This window comes from Barbus barbus, assembly GCF_936440315.1.
Source record: "Barbus barbus genome assembly, chromosome: 29".
Classification (NCBI taxonomy): Eukaryota; Metazoa; Chordata; class Actinopteri; order Cypriniformes; family Cyprinidae; genus Barbus; species Barbus barbus.
In genome coordinates, this window is record NC_136757.1 from 29,455,365 (window position 1) to 29,472,161 (window position 16,797).

The following is a 16,797-nucleotide window of genomic DNA, read 5'->3' on the forward strand; positions in this document are numbered from 1 at the left end:
TACTTGGCCGTATGACACGTCACTTTCACTTTCATCTATCTTTCTTTCTTTCTTTCTGTCTGTCTATCTTTGCATGCATGCGTGAGGCAAATGCTCACATTCAATGGCGTCTGGTACTTTGGAGAGATGAATCCAGGTTTTCAATGTACAGGGCAGATGGCAGACAGCGTGTATGGCATCGTGTGGGTGAGCGGTTTGCTGATGATCGAGTGGCCCATGGTGGCGGTGGGGTTATGGTATGGGCAGGCGTATGTTATGGACAACGAACACCGGTGCATTTTATTGATGGCATTTTGAATGCACAGAGATACCGTGACGAGATCCTGAGGCCCATTGTTGTGCCATTCTTCCACGACCATCAACTGCATGCTCGTCATAAATGGCTGCCCACTGCTCCGGGTGTGTGTGTGTTCACTGCTGTGTGTGTGTGTGTGCACGTTGGATGGGTTAAATGCAGAGTACGAATTCCGAGTATGGGTCACCATACTTGGCAGTATGTCACTTCACTTCACTTCATGTTACAGCATGATAATGCACGGCATGTTGCAAGGATCTGTACACAATTCCTGGAAGCTGAGCTGAAAACATCTCAGTTCTTGCATGGCCAGCATACTCACCGGACATGTCACCCATTGAGCATGTTTGGGATGCTCTGGATCGGCGCATATGACCCCCCCCCCCCCCCCGGACCCCCCAATACAGTAAAACTGCACATTTTAGAGTGACCTCTTATTGTGGCCAGCCTAAGGCACGCCTGTGCAATAATCATGCTGTCTAATCAGCATCTTGATACGCCACACCTGTGAGGTGGATGGATTATCTCGGCAAAGGAGAAGTGCTCACTAACACAGATTTAGACAGATTTGTGAACAATATTTGAGAGAAATAGGCCTTTTGTGTATATAGAAAAAGTCTTAGATCTTTGAGTTCAGCTCATGAAAAATGGGGGCAAAAACAAAAGTGTTGAGTTCATAGTGTATTCAGTGTATATATAGACATTAAAAAATATAACAAAACTAATAATCTCAAAAACACAAAATTACAATAACTAAATAGATTAAAACAAAATAAAAATAAAATCCAATTGTAAATATTTTTGTCAAAACTAATATATTTTTAACAAATATATAGACATAAGTTCAAAAAAGAAAAATGACAAAAACAAAACAAAATAACTAAAACTACCTAAAATGGAAAAGAAAACACAAAAATTAAATAATTAAAAATATTAAAACTATAATAGAAACTATAGACCTATTTAAAAATAAATAAAAGAGACAAAAACTGTATTTAGTTCAAATAAAACTAAAACTATAATAGTATACCTATGATACCAAAATAAGACAGACATTACATTACATTAGTACTGAATGATTACCATGTTAATGCACCATAGTATTTACATGATATACTAGGAAAAAAAGGTCATACAACTATACTTTTGTTAGTGCTGTAGTCAATGTATTTACAGTTATACCCAAACAAAAACCGCAGACTTTTCATATTTTGAGTTTGAAAGAATCAGTGAGAAAATCACTAGAGCTCTGTGAGCTGGATTTAAACATGGTAAACTGAGTAAATGAATTTAATTAATATCTGAAAGCATAACATTTAATAAACAAACAATCTGAATGACTGTGACTCCAGGTCTAAGGAGATTCAGCAGATCCAGATCACATTTGTGCTTGTAGATCTACATGTGAACTTCACAAAAACACAAACACACACACACACACACACACACGTAGGACTGAAATGACAGCAGGAGTCAGTGAAGTAGAATTGTGTTTTTTAATAGACTCACATCCCCCGGTACAGTAAAAGATCAAGGCTGTAACTAAACTCTTCCTCCTACAACACCATAGAAAAATACCCTGCTCGTCTGAATGAGGCAAGCTATGGAGCAGAAGACGGGTAGATGAGTAAACTAACTAACTAACTAACCTCTCGACTGCAAACTCACTTACACTCCAGGCCAGTACATCCTTAAATATTCATAGGTTATGCAAAAAATCCATATGGTGGATATACCTCGAAAAACAAAAAAACAAAACAACCTCATATATCAGTTTACATCCAAAACAAACTCCAAACCACAGGGTTACAGATTCACAAGAGCAAACGAAATCAACAACACAAGGCCTGTGTCTTCACGTCTACATCTACATCACATACAGCATCAGAGCTGCTCCAACAGAGCGTTCGCTTTGTCCTGTGACTCGCAGTTAACTCGACGCTCAGTCGGCCGAACAGTATTTCGTTTCATACTTCTGGGGAACGATGAGAGAAATACAGGCTTCTAATGAAAGTGTAACGTGTCTAAATGAACTCAGACGCAAACGAAACTACTAACTGAAGTCTAAAGAGGAGAATCGCATAAAACCGGTCAGGAATATACATGACAGAAGTCACAATTCACCCAAAATAACAAGGAAGCAATAAGACATTATTTTGCAAGGAGAAAATCAAGTTATTTGCATTGCAACATTATTGTTATTATTAATTAAATACACATTTATCCTAAACGTTTCATTGTTGAAATGCAAATAATACACTGCAAAAACGTATTTTTTGTCATGTCTTTCAGTGAAAATATCTAAACATTACTAAATCAAGATATATTTACTTGAAAAACTAAATGAAAGATAAATTACACCGTTTTCTGCGAAAAAAAGAAGAAGTTAAAATTAAGCGATTTTATGCTTAAAACAAGAACAAATATCTGCCAGTGGGGTCAGAAAAATAAAAATAAAACACGTTTAAATTGATTTTTCTATTTTTTTTTTAATTATTATATTTAAGTTTGTTTTTTCAGTGGTAGATATATTTTCTTGTTTTAAATATTAACTATACATTTTCATTTTTTTCAGATTTTAGTTTTTTTAAAACAAGAGTTCATGTTTTAAGTAATTCATAATTAAGTACATGTCTTGATTTAAACTTTTTTAGATATTTGTGCTGTAAAACACGACAAACATACTGAGTAAAAAAAGTGTAGTAATAAAATTGTGTAATCTGAAGCATTTCTACACTATGGTTGTGTACTGGATTTATTTTTTATTTAATAAATCTGTTACAGAAACTTCCCTTGTACTGTAGTAAAATGAGTGTGTTTCAATAATGAGAATCTAATGAAAATCCCATCTGATGATAATGAGAAAAACAAACAAATGAGAAAAGACAAACGTCCAGATGAGTCAGGATAATGAGAGCTGCAGGGAAATGTCACGATGCAAAAATCCTGTGGTCCCAAAAACTTTTTCTCCTCATTCAAAATGCAAAATGTCTTATTTCTTTCTCTGGATATTTAGAGTAAGCTCCTGACGGGTTTAGTGCGACTCAGTAGGTTGCAAATAAATGTGGAGCTGCATGTCAAAGTCAAGTGTGCATAAACATATTTGTGTTCACATCAAATAATATTGATGTTTCCTGCTGTATAATGTTGGAAGGTGGAATAAACGGCATAGTAATGATAATGATTCTGCGGTGGCGTCATGTTCATGTGTGTGTGTGTGTGTGTGTGTGTTAGGAGGCCGTGGATGTGTTGGGGCTCCAGCCCATCTGATAGGCTCGTTCCAGCGTTCGCTTACAGTCCTGCATCACTGTACTGAACACAATCTGTGGATACTGCAGCACCAGTCTCTCCACCGTCTCCTCGTTCACCTGCAACAAAACAAACACACACACATTTGCTTTTCATTTGACTTATTTTGACTCGACGCATCGATTTTTCCCAAAAAGCATCACAAATGCACGACACGCCATTTGCATTGAAGAAATGATTCATATATTAATGCAAGACGTCTGAGAAATCTCATGCTGAGTTTACAGCAAGCGGCTGATGAAACACAGACGCTCCACATGTTGAGTGAGATAATCACACCACGTCCACAGGGATCCAACCTTCATCATGTGCGATGTCAAGTGTGTTATTCACATGCAGACTGAAGGTGAAGATCTCACATGACCTGCTCTAATCGTTCACGAACTTCATACAAAAAATACTTTCTGCTGTTTTCCAGTACAAACATCTAAACATTCATAATCAAGACCCATTTACTTGAGATGCTAAATGACTTCAAATATTAAGTCTTGTTTTCTGAAAAATGTATCAAAATGAAGTCAGACTTGTTTTCCCCTTTTCTTCTTGTTTTAAAAATAAAATCACTTAATTTTGGAAAAAACTAAAACCTTTTGCTTCTCAAATAAATGTATGTTGATTTAAGAATGTCTAGATATTCTCCACACACACACACACACACACACACACACATTTTTTCTCTCTTTGAATTAAGTTTATCTTTTGACACCATTTGCAGATATTTTTCCTTATTTTAAGCATTTTGAAACATTTGAAACAAAAAAAATAATATTTCTACTGAACAAAAGACAACAATACTAAGGAAATAATTTTGTAGGGTAACACCACTTATTTAAGACACTATAAAGTTTTCCCATTTCAAATTGTCTGCTTTCTATGCAAATTAGGTTCAATGCACAGTAGATTACACATTATTTCTTTAAAACAGTCATTTGTGAATTTATTAGAGATCATAGCAGCAGTAATTTATAAAATGATGATGAAATCATGTCAACAAGTGTGAGGAATCTGTTTGGAAACAATGATTATTTGATCAGTTCTGTTGAGCAGAAATGACACACTGCGGCTTTAAATCAATGCAGCGTTTGCTGCAATTCTGGCTTTTATCGTGTCCATCATGAGAATCCATGTGACGTGCAGCTGCAGCCGACAACAGACTGATTTATTGCAAATTAAAAGCAAATAAAATGTTTTGGTCATCTCATTTGTGAAATGAAATACAAACAAACTAAATCGACTTTCCACATGATCTCACACACACATGCACACACACAAGCATAAAGTGAGTTTATGCTTAAAGGACAAATATCTGCTAATGATGTCAGAAAAATCTAATTAATTCAAAGGAAAAACAGGTTTATTTTTCTTACTCCACTGGCAGATATTTGTTCTCGTTTTAAGCAAAAACTCACTTTATTTTGATCAGTTTTTCAGAAAACAAGACTTAATATCTTAAGTAAATGTATCTTGATATAAGATATTTTTTGGTAGTGTACAGTAAGTAAAAAAAAAAAAAAAAAAGTATCGCACACATTTCACTGTAGCTGATATGATATTTCTCTTTGACTAACTGAACGTCTCTCTGATCGCAGCTTATTCAGTTTGGAAAGACAAATGTTGACTGTCATGCAGCATTAAACGGCTGATTATTGCATGTGTGTGTGTATTTATGACTCGGTCCAAAAGCAAAAATGCACTTTACATGCTCAAGTCGTTCTGATGATTCCAGTATGCAGTATAAATGTGTGCTGTGTGGCGGAAACACTGAAATATATGATCCAGACACAAACACACACATTCCTCACATCCAAACACAGTATTCTGGTTAAGACTTAAAAAGCTTTCTGGAGTGTGTGAGCATCGCTGATTTACCACAACCCTAAACCTGCCTGCAGCACATCTATCGCGGCAAAACACTGTGACGCAGCTCATATTTCTCAGAAAACCCTCGTGTTTTAAAACATGAAACCTCAAAAATCATAACAAAACACACACAGACCACAAAACCCGCCTGCAGCTCTAAACAGAAGAGACTAATGATCAGAAAACATTTATTTTACACTTTGTGCAATGCTGAATCACATTATGACAGAAACACCTCACACAAAGATCATGTAAAGTCATTTAAACGTCATTTTAGCTGGATATTTTGGATGAAATATCTAAATACATAATAGTTAAGCTCAACTCAGTTTGGGTTTAGCAGCTCCACACGGTCGTGACAGAGAGTTTGGATGTGCTTGCGGCTTCACTGTTTGCTTTGAACCTTTGTAATTGTCGTCCCTCATTGATATCGTTACTGTAAATGTGATTATTTTCTGTGGTAATCAACATTATGACACACATGCTGCTCACAGAGCTGAACTTAAACTCAACCCAGAACCTTCCTTTAAAATCAACACTGGATACTACTGAGCCCAAGCAACCACCCGACCTGTCCAGCACACCCCAGAAACATCCTAGAAACCACCCAGCAACACCCTAGCAACAGCATAGCAACACCCTAGAAACCACCCAGAACTCCCCAGCAATACCTTAGAAATGGCATAGAAACCACCTAGCAACCAGCAACACACAAGAAACCACACAGAACACCCCAGCAACAGCATAGCAACCAGCAACACCCTAGGAATCACCTAGAATGCCGCAACAACACCCAAGAAACAGCATAGAAACCACCTAACAACCAGCAACACACTAGAAACCAACCAGAACACCCCAGCAACATCATAGCAACCACCCAGAACACCTCAGCAAATGCTTAGCAACCAGCAACACCCTAGGAACTACCCAGAACACCCTAGTAACAGCATAATAACCACCTAGTGACCAGCAACAAACACCCAGCAACACCCTAGCAACAGCATTGCAAAAACCTAGCAACCAGCAACACCCTAAGAACCACCCAGAACACCCCCGCAACACTCTAGCAACAGCATAGCAACCACCTTGCGACAAGCAACACCCTAGCAACCAACCAGAACACTCCAGCAACACCCTAGTAACAGTACAGCAATCACTAAGCAACAAACAACTCCCTAGGAACCACCCTGAGTACCCCAGAGATAGCACAGCAACCAACAACTCCCTAGCAACCACCCAAAACATTCCAGCAACACCCTAGCAACTGCATAGCAACCATCTAGCAAAAAAACTATTCTCTTTTTCTGTTTATCTGTCTATGATCTTAAAACATCAAGATTTTAAAACTATTTTAAACTTTCAGGCTGAGCCTTTTCAAGCCATCATAACAAACTTTACTCATCTTGTTTATATACTTGGCCACTTCCCAACTTCCTGTCTCTACAGGACATTCATCAACAGTCAAGAAAACTGCACTCATCAAGACTTCATGAAGCACATATTCTGTAGTTAATTTCACACTTCAGTAGATGAGAAAACTTGCTTTGCTGTTCTTCTGTTCACTTGCTTCACATGAAGCATATAAGAATCGCCTCTAACTCTCTGATATCACGAGACGTAACTGTGCTGTTCTTCAGGAACTTTACTGACAGTGACATCTGAACATCTCACGGCTTTTCTGATCTTCTCAAAGCGAACAGAAGTCTCTCCGCCTCTGCCGCTGTTGTTTTGGTCTCGTTCCACACGATGCCGTTCTCGTCACTCGTCTCTGCTCATATTTACTCAGACTGTAATGGAGCTTCAAAAGCAAAAAGCTGAATGGATCAAAACCCTGTGCGAAATCCTCGATGAGTCGTTCTGTCCTCAGGGCAAACCGTTAACGGTCTAACAGTGCGATGAGTTTGTGGCCTGTTTTGGCTTCGGCCGCGAGACCAAACACTGAGAGAGAGCAGAGCTTACCAGCGCTGACCAGTAAACGCCGCTCAAACGCACTGTAATTTCCCTCTGAGAACATAAAGCTCTCCAGATATCAGGCATTAAACCCAAAGCACACATTACAAACGGGAGGAAAATCCAATGATTTAAAGGCACAGATCAACTAAAATGAGAATTCGGTCATTATTTATTCACCTTCGTGTCTTTTTTTCCTGTGCAACACAGATAGAGAGACTGTTTACGCAGAGATTTCTCATATGTGACCCTGGACCACAAAACCAGTCATAAAAGCTCATTTTTATCCATTGCTTTCCATTGATGTATGGTTTGTTATGATAGGACAATATTTATCTGAGATACAACTATTTGAAAATCTGGAATCTGAGGGAGCAAAAAAATCTAAATATTGAGAAAATCTCCTTTAAAGTTGTTCAAATTAAGTTCTTAGCAATGCATATTACTAATCAAAAATGAAGTTTTGATATATTTACGGTAGGAAATTTACTAAATATCTTCATGGAGCATGATCTTTACTTAATATCCTAATGATTTTTGGCATGACTGTCAAACTCCAAAAACACTCTAAAAGCATAATAAATTAATAAAACTAAGTATGCATCAGATCAGATCAGATGCAGGACTGACTGTGATGATGTTTTTATAGTGTTTTGTCCTTTTTAGGACAGTCGAGGTCACCCTGCAAAAAGTGATTTCTCAAGTTTATGAGTTTTTTTTTTTACTTTTCAAGAATCTCAAAATCCTTGAAACTAGATAAAATTACTTGAGAAGCAACACCGCATAATATCTACATCAAAACAATCTGGCTTTTTGTTATTTTCTAATTATAAGGGACAACTGTGTTGTTTGTAAAACAATGGGAAACAGCGACTGAATTAAAATGTCAAATTAAAATCAATAACTTTAAAATAAAACAATGTTTCAAGGATTTTTAGATAGAGAAATACAACAATCAAAATAAAACTTTTACTAAAAACATTTAAATATTTAAAAACAAAAAATAAAAACGTATTAAAATTTAAATAAAAAATAAAAATAAAAAAACTTAGGAAAAAATAACCAAATCATAAAAATGTAACAATTAAAATGAGACAAAAACATATATTCAAGATACAATGAAAGCAAGTTTTACTATTTTAATATCTGCAGAGTTGTTTCTAAAATAAATTAACATTGTTTCAGGGATATTTAGATATTTTAACTGGAAAATGAGTCAAAATACTAATTAAAATCCTTTTTTTTTTTTTTTGCAGTGCACTATGAAACGAACAAGAGATTCTCCAGACATTCTCCTAATGTGTTAAATGGAAGAATCATCATCATCATATGGGCTTAGGATGAGTAAATGATGACAGAACTATCATTTTTGACTAAAACTGTTTGTGAAGAGGAAAACGCTTCTTCTGGAGGCTTTGAGGGACAATGAGGGTTTGAGGGTACTTCTCTTTGATAAAGAAACCAGCTTTCTCTCGTTCTTCTCTCGCTCCGCGGCGTCACATCAAAGTCTGGTCCAGAGCTGGAGGTCTGAGAGGAGCATAATGAATTGATTTGATGATTTGGGCTGCTGTGGATCAATAGCGTTCTTTCAGTCGTCTCTCATTGGGCCCGAGGCCATGACAGAGCGATCTGTGATGTGTGTCTGCATCTCACAGCCAAATGAAAGGAAATGCCACAAATTTCACTCAATCTCTAACTTTTAGTGTGGGTTTGAAATGGAAAAGTGTCAAATGAAAGGGAATATATATATATATATATATGTCTGTTATAATTGACTTTGCCTTATAGGAAGCAAATGCTGAGACAGACGGGTTATCCGTCACATCTGCAGCTTCCCAATGAGATTATAAAAACATAGAGAATTAGCTGGATGGTAAAGTCGTGGCCTAATGGTTAGAGAGCTGGACTCGTAATCCAAAGGTTGCGGGTTCGAGTCTCGGGCCGGCAGGGATTGTAGGTGGGGGGAGTGAATGTCCAGCGCTCTCTCCACCCTCAATACCACGACTGAGGTGCTCTTGAGCAAGACACCGAACCCCCAACTGCTCCCCGGGCGTGTGTGTGTATCATGTTTTAAAATGAAAAATTATCAAAATAAAACGCATTAAAAATGAATTAAATCATAAAATGTGTAAACGAAAATAATTTTTAAATAAAAATGTATAAAAAAGAAAACACTTAAATTAAATAAATAATTTAAAATAATTACAATTAGAAAATAGTTGAATAATACAAATGACAAATTAAAATATGTATTTAAAAAAATAATAATAATTGAATTTTTTTAAATACAAATATCAAATAAAAATATTTTTAAATAAAACCAATCAGAATAAAACATGTACTAAATATTAAATAAAGTAAAAAAAAAAAAAAATCAATTAAAAACCAAAACATAACACTTGCTAAAAATGTAAAATAAATTAATATGAAATAAATTAATAAATTAAAACAAAAAAGTTAAATCATAAAAATGTTATGTAAACATAAAATAAAAATAAAACAATTAAAATTAAACAAAAACTTCAATCCTAAGAATAAATTTTTTAAACCAGTGACTAAAATAAAACCAATCAAATTAAAACACTTACTAACAATGAATAAAATCATATAAATGAAAAACTTTGAATGAATATTTAAAAAATAAAATACAGAAGTAAAATGCTAATTATTCAGCTAAATTATTCAGAAATTATTCAGGGGTTCAGCTGACAAAAAAGTTAGTGAATCCGTGATCTAGGAGGTAAGAGATGCAGACGTGAGCCCTATGAAGGTGAGACGCTGTCGGCTGAACACGGTCCTGTTTCTGTCTGCCAGGTGTTTAACTGGTGACCCCGTGACCCCGAGGAAACGACTCTTCTGTGGACTCTGGAGCATCTGTTAGAGATGTGAAGGAACTCACCTTGTCACACCTCATCAGGCCCAGGTAACGCAGAGACTTGCTGCTCCTGGCGATCTGCGTGGCGCCCTGATCCGTGATCTCCTTACACCAGCCGGCGTCCACCGTCTCAATAGTGCTGCTGTACTGACCGATGGCGATGAGAGCTGGACAGAGAGAGACAGAGACCCTCAACAACCACTGAATCCATCACGACACAAACACATCACCACAAATCTTCATTCATCTGTGAACTAACTTAACTTAAGTATGATTTATTGCCATAACAATTTAAAATAATAAATAAATAATAATAAAAAAATATATAATTTTAAAAAGATTATATATATATATATATATATATATATATATTAGAGCTGTCAAATGATTAATTGTGATTAATTGCATCCAAAATAAAAGTTTTTGTTTACATAAAATGTGTGTACTGTGTATATTTATTAAGTGTATATAGATACACACACATGCATGTATATATTTAAGAAAAATATGTTACATTTATATATTAAATGTATTTATATATGATATAAATTATATGAATATATATACAGGTATAAATACATGTAAATAATTTCAAAATATATACTGTATGTGTGTTTATTTATATATATATATATATATATATATATATATATATATACATATACATATATATACATATACATATATACATACAATAAACATTATGTAAACAAAAACTTTTATTTTGTTATGGCAATAAATAAGACAAATAAGATAAATATTTCAGTATTCAGTACTCAGACACCAGATATAACTTTTGATATTTTTAATTGAGGCAGGCCATTATTGTTCATTTTTGTAGGCGAGGAGAGCTAAATAAAGTAAACTGTGACATATTATACCCAGAACTCTTCATTCAGTGGACTACCAGTAAAATTGATAAATATTTAGGAGCAAAAATGATTCAGACACTTTGACCTGATCATGTTTTGCTGAAGTGTTTTTTCTTTAATTGCTAATGTGACCTTTTTATATGGAAGCCTGTTTCCGGCACTGAATAAAACTATTCTCACAATTGAGACTTTTTTTCACAGAATGGTGAGATATAAACTCATAATTGCAAGTTAAAATCCAGTTTTGAGGGGGGAAAGAAGACTGATATGTTCTCGTATGATATGCAAGTTTATATCACGCAATTATGAGAAAAAAAAGTCCGAATTGTGAGATAAAAAGTTGCAATAACCTTTTTTTATTTTTTATTCAGTGGAGGCTTCCATATTTTTCCACCACAGACTGAACTAAATGAAGCATTGCTTGGTGATTGGTCGAGCTAAACTGGTTTTATCTAACTTTTTACAAGTGCATTCTGACATGTACTTCACTGGATTCAAATTACATTCATTCAAATTTACAATAAAAATTGTTAAGACAAATGTGACCCTGCAGCACAAAAGCAGTCATCAGTAGCACAGGTATATTTGTAGCAATAGCCAACAATACATTGTATGGATCAAAATTATACATTTCTCTTTTATGACAAAAATCATTAGGATATTAAGTAAAGATCACGTTAATACATTTCTTACTGTAAATATATCAAAACGTAATTTTTGATTAGTAATATGCATTGCTAAGAACTTCATTTGAACAACTTTAAAGGAGATTTTCTCAATATTTAGATTTTTTTGCTCCCTCAGATTCCAGATTTTCTAATAGTTGCATCTCAGACAAATATTGTCCGATCATAACAAACCACACATCAATGGAAAGATTATTTATTCAGCTTTCAGATGATGCATACATCTCAATTATTGAAAAATGTACACTTATGACTGGTTTTGTGGTCCAGGGTCACAAATATGCACTAATTTGCATTGATTTCCAGAGCAGAAACTTGTTTGATTTTGTTAATATATTAGGTTTTTACAAAAAGGTTTTTACATTTCTCTTTTTTAATCACTCCATGAATCAGAAAATATTGTCAACAGACACATTTGTTTTCACATTCACCATGTTTTTAGGAGTAAAATGTTATATAAAATCAGTGTGAATGAAATATGAATATAGAGAGGAATAAAACTGTAAAGTTTGGTGTGAAGTAGGAGAAAAAACTCAAAATATATAAAGTGCAATAAAATAAACACTTAAAAGTGTATTTTGAATATTTTCTTTGAATTAGTCTGAAAGAAGAGACATGATATGGAAGCAAAATAGACTAAAACTGAACATGGTGTCTTGCATTAATGCTGTGTTTGTATTTACTTCCATAAGAAATGTCACAATCTCGTTCACTTTTCATAATTAAGGAGCGGCTGGAGTCACATGAGGTCAGCCGGAGGTCAAACTCCTGCTCTGATCACATTACTGTCCTCCTGTTCAAACGCAGAATTCAATTAGACCTCGAGCGCAGCGCTTTATCAATACCCTAACAACATCAGCAGGAGAAGCAGCCTCCAGCACACGCTTTTAAAGCATTCAAACTCTCATTTACATCTGACTTACAGTTGCTTCAAATTCAAAATCGCATTCTGCTTCCTGTTCGATTCGATTCAAATTCAGGAAGTCAACAGGAATTTCAAAAATATTCCAACAAAACACTATTTTAGAGTAGCATTAAATATCCTATTTCCTTTTCTAGAGCGCATCCACTGCAAAAAATGATTTTCTTACACTTAAATATATCCATAAATAAAGTAATGCACTATAATGTACTGCATTATTATTTCTGTATTGATTTTTTACAGGTGTTTTGCTGTATTTTGCACTACATTGCACTGTTTTAGAGTTGTCCATAAAATTAAAAATGAACAAAAAGGACATAAAATCAATGGATAATGTCCCATCAGAACATTACTAGCCCTTTATTTTATTTATTGATTTTTACAGTGCACTTGTATTTTGTCTTGTTTTTCATTACAAATATATATAAAAAAATCTTAAATCAACATTTACTTTAGAAGAAAAATTAATGATTTTAAGTCTGAAAAATGTCACAATTTCCTGAAATCTTCAGAAATATCCATAAAATGGACAATTTCCAGCCAGAAAATTACCAGTACTTTTTTTTTATATTTTGTTATTCTTTTTAAAATATTGCTTTCTAGTATAAATATTGAAAAATCTATTAACATTTACTTTAGAAGACAAATGACATTGTATCAAAATTTCCTGAAATACGTATTAAAATGATGTGAGTTTATGCTTAAAACAAGACCAAATATCGAAAAACAATACACTTTGATTTAAGCTGATTTTTCTGAGCTCATTAGCAGATAATTGTTCTTGTTTTAAGCATAAGCTCACTTCATTTCAATGCATTTTTTCAGAAAACAAGACTTAATATCTTCAGTCATTTTGCCTCTTCAGTAAATGCATCTTTCAAGATTCAAGATTCAAGAGTTTTATTTGTCACATACACAATTATACAGAGTATAACCAGCAGTGAAATGTAGGCATCTTGATTTAAGAATGATTCGATATTTGGACTGGAAAACCAGACTAACATATGAGGAAGAACATCATTTTGTGCAGCGTGTTGTGTTTTCACTGCATGTCAACACAAAACCCCAGGAACACATAAGAGATTGTGTCTGTTCCCATTACACTGTTGCTTTAAATGGATTAAGCTCGTAATCCTGCTCATGTTTGATGGCCTGTCATGGATGAAGGGTCCGGTCATCGGCTCTGACATTCTCCCTCTCAGCATCTCGTGAATGAATTGGACGTGGATGTGCATATATTGATCAAGAGTCGATTTGTAGACGCAGATGTTTCCTACCATATAATAATCTGATTTCCCATCACGAGCAGAAAAACACAAGTTCATGAAGTCAAATAATCATCTTTCAGCCTGATGCATGAAAACACAACCAACTAATACATCTACTTCTGTTTGCATCTGCTGGCCTGATTTAAAGTGATATTTCAGCTAAAAATCTGTTCTGTCATCATTTGTTCTGCCTTATGATGTTTCTTTAGAGTCTGAAAGCAAAAAATGTATTTATTATTCAGAATTTTTGCCATATTTTCCAGTACAAATATCATAACATTCTTAAATCAAGAAACATTTAAGAAGCAAAATGACTTTAAGACTAATATTAAGTCTTGTTTTCTGAAAATAAATAAATATTTATGTTTAAAATAAAAAAAAAAATTTTCTGAACCGACTTTTTTATTTGTTTTAAGCATAAACTTTCTTAATTTTAACACATTTCTCAGAAAACAAAACTTAATATATTAAGTGATTTTGCTTTTCAAGTAAATGTATTTTGATTTAAGAATGTTTAGATATTTATAATGGAAAACAAGACAGAAATACTTTATTAAGCAAAATCTTTTAAAATTATTTTTTGCAGGATAACAGTTTTCATTTCTATCCAGATCTGAGGCAGGGTTATTACAGTTACAGTAAGTAAAACTAACAAAAAATAATAATAATAATAATAATTCATGTTAATCACTTGAAATGAAATACATGTTAATCATATATATATATATATTTAAATGACAAAACAACACATTTGCTAAAAAATTCAAATGAAAAGGGGAAAATGTAAAAACTGATTATGAAAACTAATAGTGTCTAATGATACTAAAATAATACTGATCTCTGATGTGAGGGTCCTTGTAACGATGCAATATGAAAGAAAATGACTATATGAAATATGAAAGAAAGAAAGAAATAATCTGGACAAACGTGGATTGGCTTGAAACACATTTGTTCGTGTTCAGTCTGACTGAATGACACGAGTGTTTTTAACTGTGAATGAGGAGAGGTCACGATCATATTCACTCAGAGCCGCTCAAACACAATCTGATGCACAAACACTCAGAGCTACAGGTCAATAACGCTAACTTCAGTAACCTTTCAATTCCTGACTGTAACATGAAGCAGAACGAGACTGAAGTTCCTCATGATGGAGGCTAAAGATCACAGAACTGAACACACGTCTGTCCTCAGGAACCTCACACTGATAACTGACTTCATCTGTGTGCAAACCTCTGAAAGGAGAAACATGAGAAAGATGTCCCTCCTGCTCACTCAGGCTGCATTTATTTGATCAAAAGTACAGAAAAATGTGAAATATTATTATAATTTAAAACAGCTGTTTTCTATGTGAATATGTGTTAAACTGTAATGTATTTCTGTGATCTGCAGCTGTATTTTCAGCATCATTACTCCAGTCTTCAGTGTCACATGATCTTCAGAAATCATAATAATATACTGATTTACTGCTCAACAAACATTTCTGATTATTATCAATGTTGAAAACAGTTGTGCTGACCAATATTTTTGTGGAAACTGTGATACATTTTATTTTTCAGTACTCACAGACGAATAGAAAGTTCAAAAGAACAGCATTTATTTGAAATAGTAACATTATAAATGTGTTTACTGTCACTTTTGATCAATTTAATGCCTCCTTGATGAATAAAGTACTAATTTCTGCACATATATGCAATGCAACACAATTGAACTTCATGCAAACGAGCGGTGAATCCCAATGAGAGAGCCGGAGGATGCTGCAGACGGACTTTATGCTGATCAACACAAACGAGTGATGAAGAAATAACAAAGAAAGGATGGATGTGGTTTGAGATTTTCCATCAGTGAAGCTCCACCGAGAGACAATATTCAAATCACTGTTACTGGAGGAGCAACAGACGACACGGTTAATGACCAACCATCTTAAATAAACCAGGGTCAGTGTCATCGTTTCTTTCTTTCTTTATTAAAATTTATTAAAATAATATTTTGATCAATATTTGTAAAATTATTAAAATATATATTTAAAAAAATCTAAAAATATATTCTAAATATATTTGTGACCCAGTACCACAAAACCAGTTATAAGGGTAAAGTGAGATTTATATATCTGAAAGATGAATAAATAATATTTCCATTGATGTATGGTTTGTTAGGATCGGACAATATTTGTCTGAGATACAACTATTAGAAAATCTGGAATCTGAGGGAGCAAAAAAATCTAAATATTGAGAAAATCTCCTTTAAAGTTGTTCAAATGAAGTTCTTAGCAATGCATATTACTAATAAAAAATGAAGTTTTGATATATTACTGGTAGGAAATATACAAAATATCTTCATGGGACATGATCTTTACTTAATCTATAATAATCTATAAGAAAATCTATCATTTTGATCCATACAATGTATTGTTGGCTATTGCTACAAATATACCTGTGCTACTGATGACTGCTTTTGTGCTCCAGGGTCACTTATATACAAGCATATATATGCATATATATATATATGCATATATCACTGACCACTTTATTAGGTACACCTTGCTAGTACCGGGTCGGACCCCCTTTTGCCTTCAGAACTGCCTTAATTCTTCATGGCACAGATCAACAAGGTTTTGGAAACATTCCTCAGAGATTTTGGTCCATATTGACATGATAGCATCACGCAGTTGCTGCAGATTTGGCGGCTGCACATCCATGATGCGAATCTCCCGTTCCACCACATCCCAAAGGTGCTCTATTGGATTGAGATCTGGTGACTGTG

General features: G+C 34.2%; 1 protein-coding gene across 1 annotated transcript in view; it reads right to left on the reverse strand.

Annotated features, from left to right (window-relative positions):
- Positions 1-1,778: 1,778 nt before the first annotated feature.
- Positions 1,779-16,797, reverse strand: part of LOC306849605 (F-box/LRR-repeat protein 17-like) — a 211,866-nt gene continuing 196,847 nt past the window's right edge. Inside the window, exons 9-10 of the mRNA XM_079384768.1 lie at positions 10,314-10,456; positions 1,779-3,663 (exon numbers count right to left, since the gene is read on the reverse strand). Coding sequence (XP_079240894.1) covers positions 3,526-3,663; positions 10,314-10,456 — 281 coding nt within the window. The 3' untranslated portion in view covers positions 1,779-3,525. The remainder of the gene's footprint in view (positions 3,664-10,313; positions 10,457-16,797) is intronic.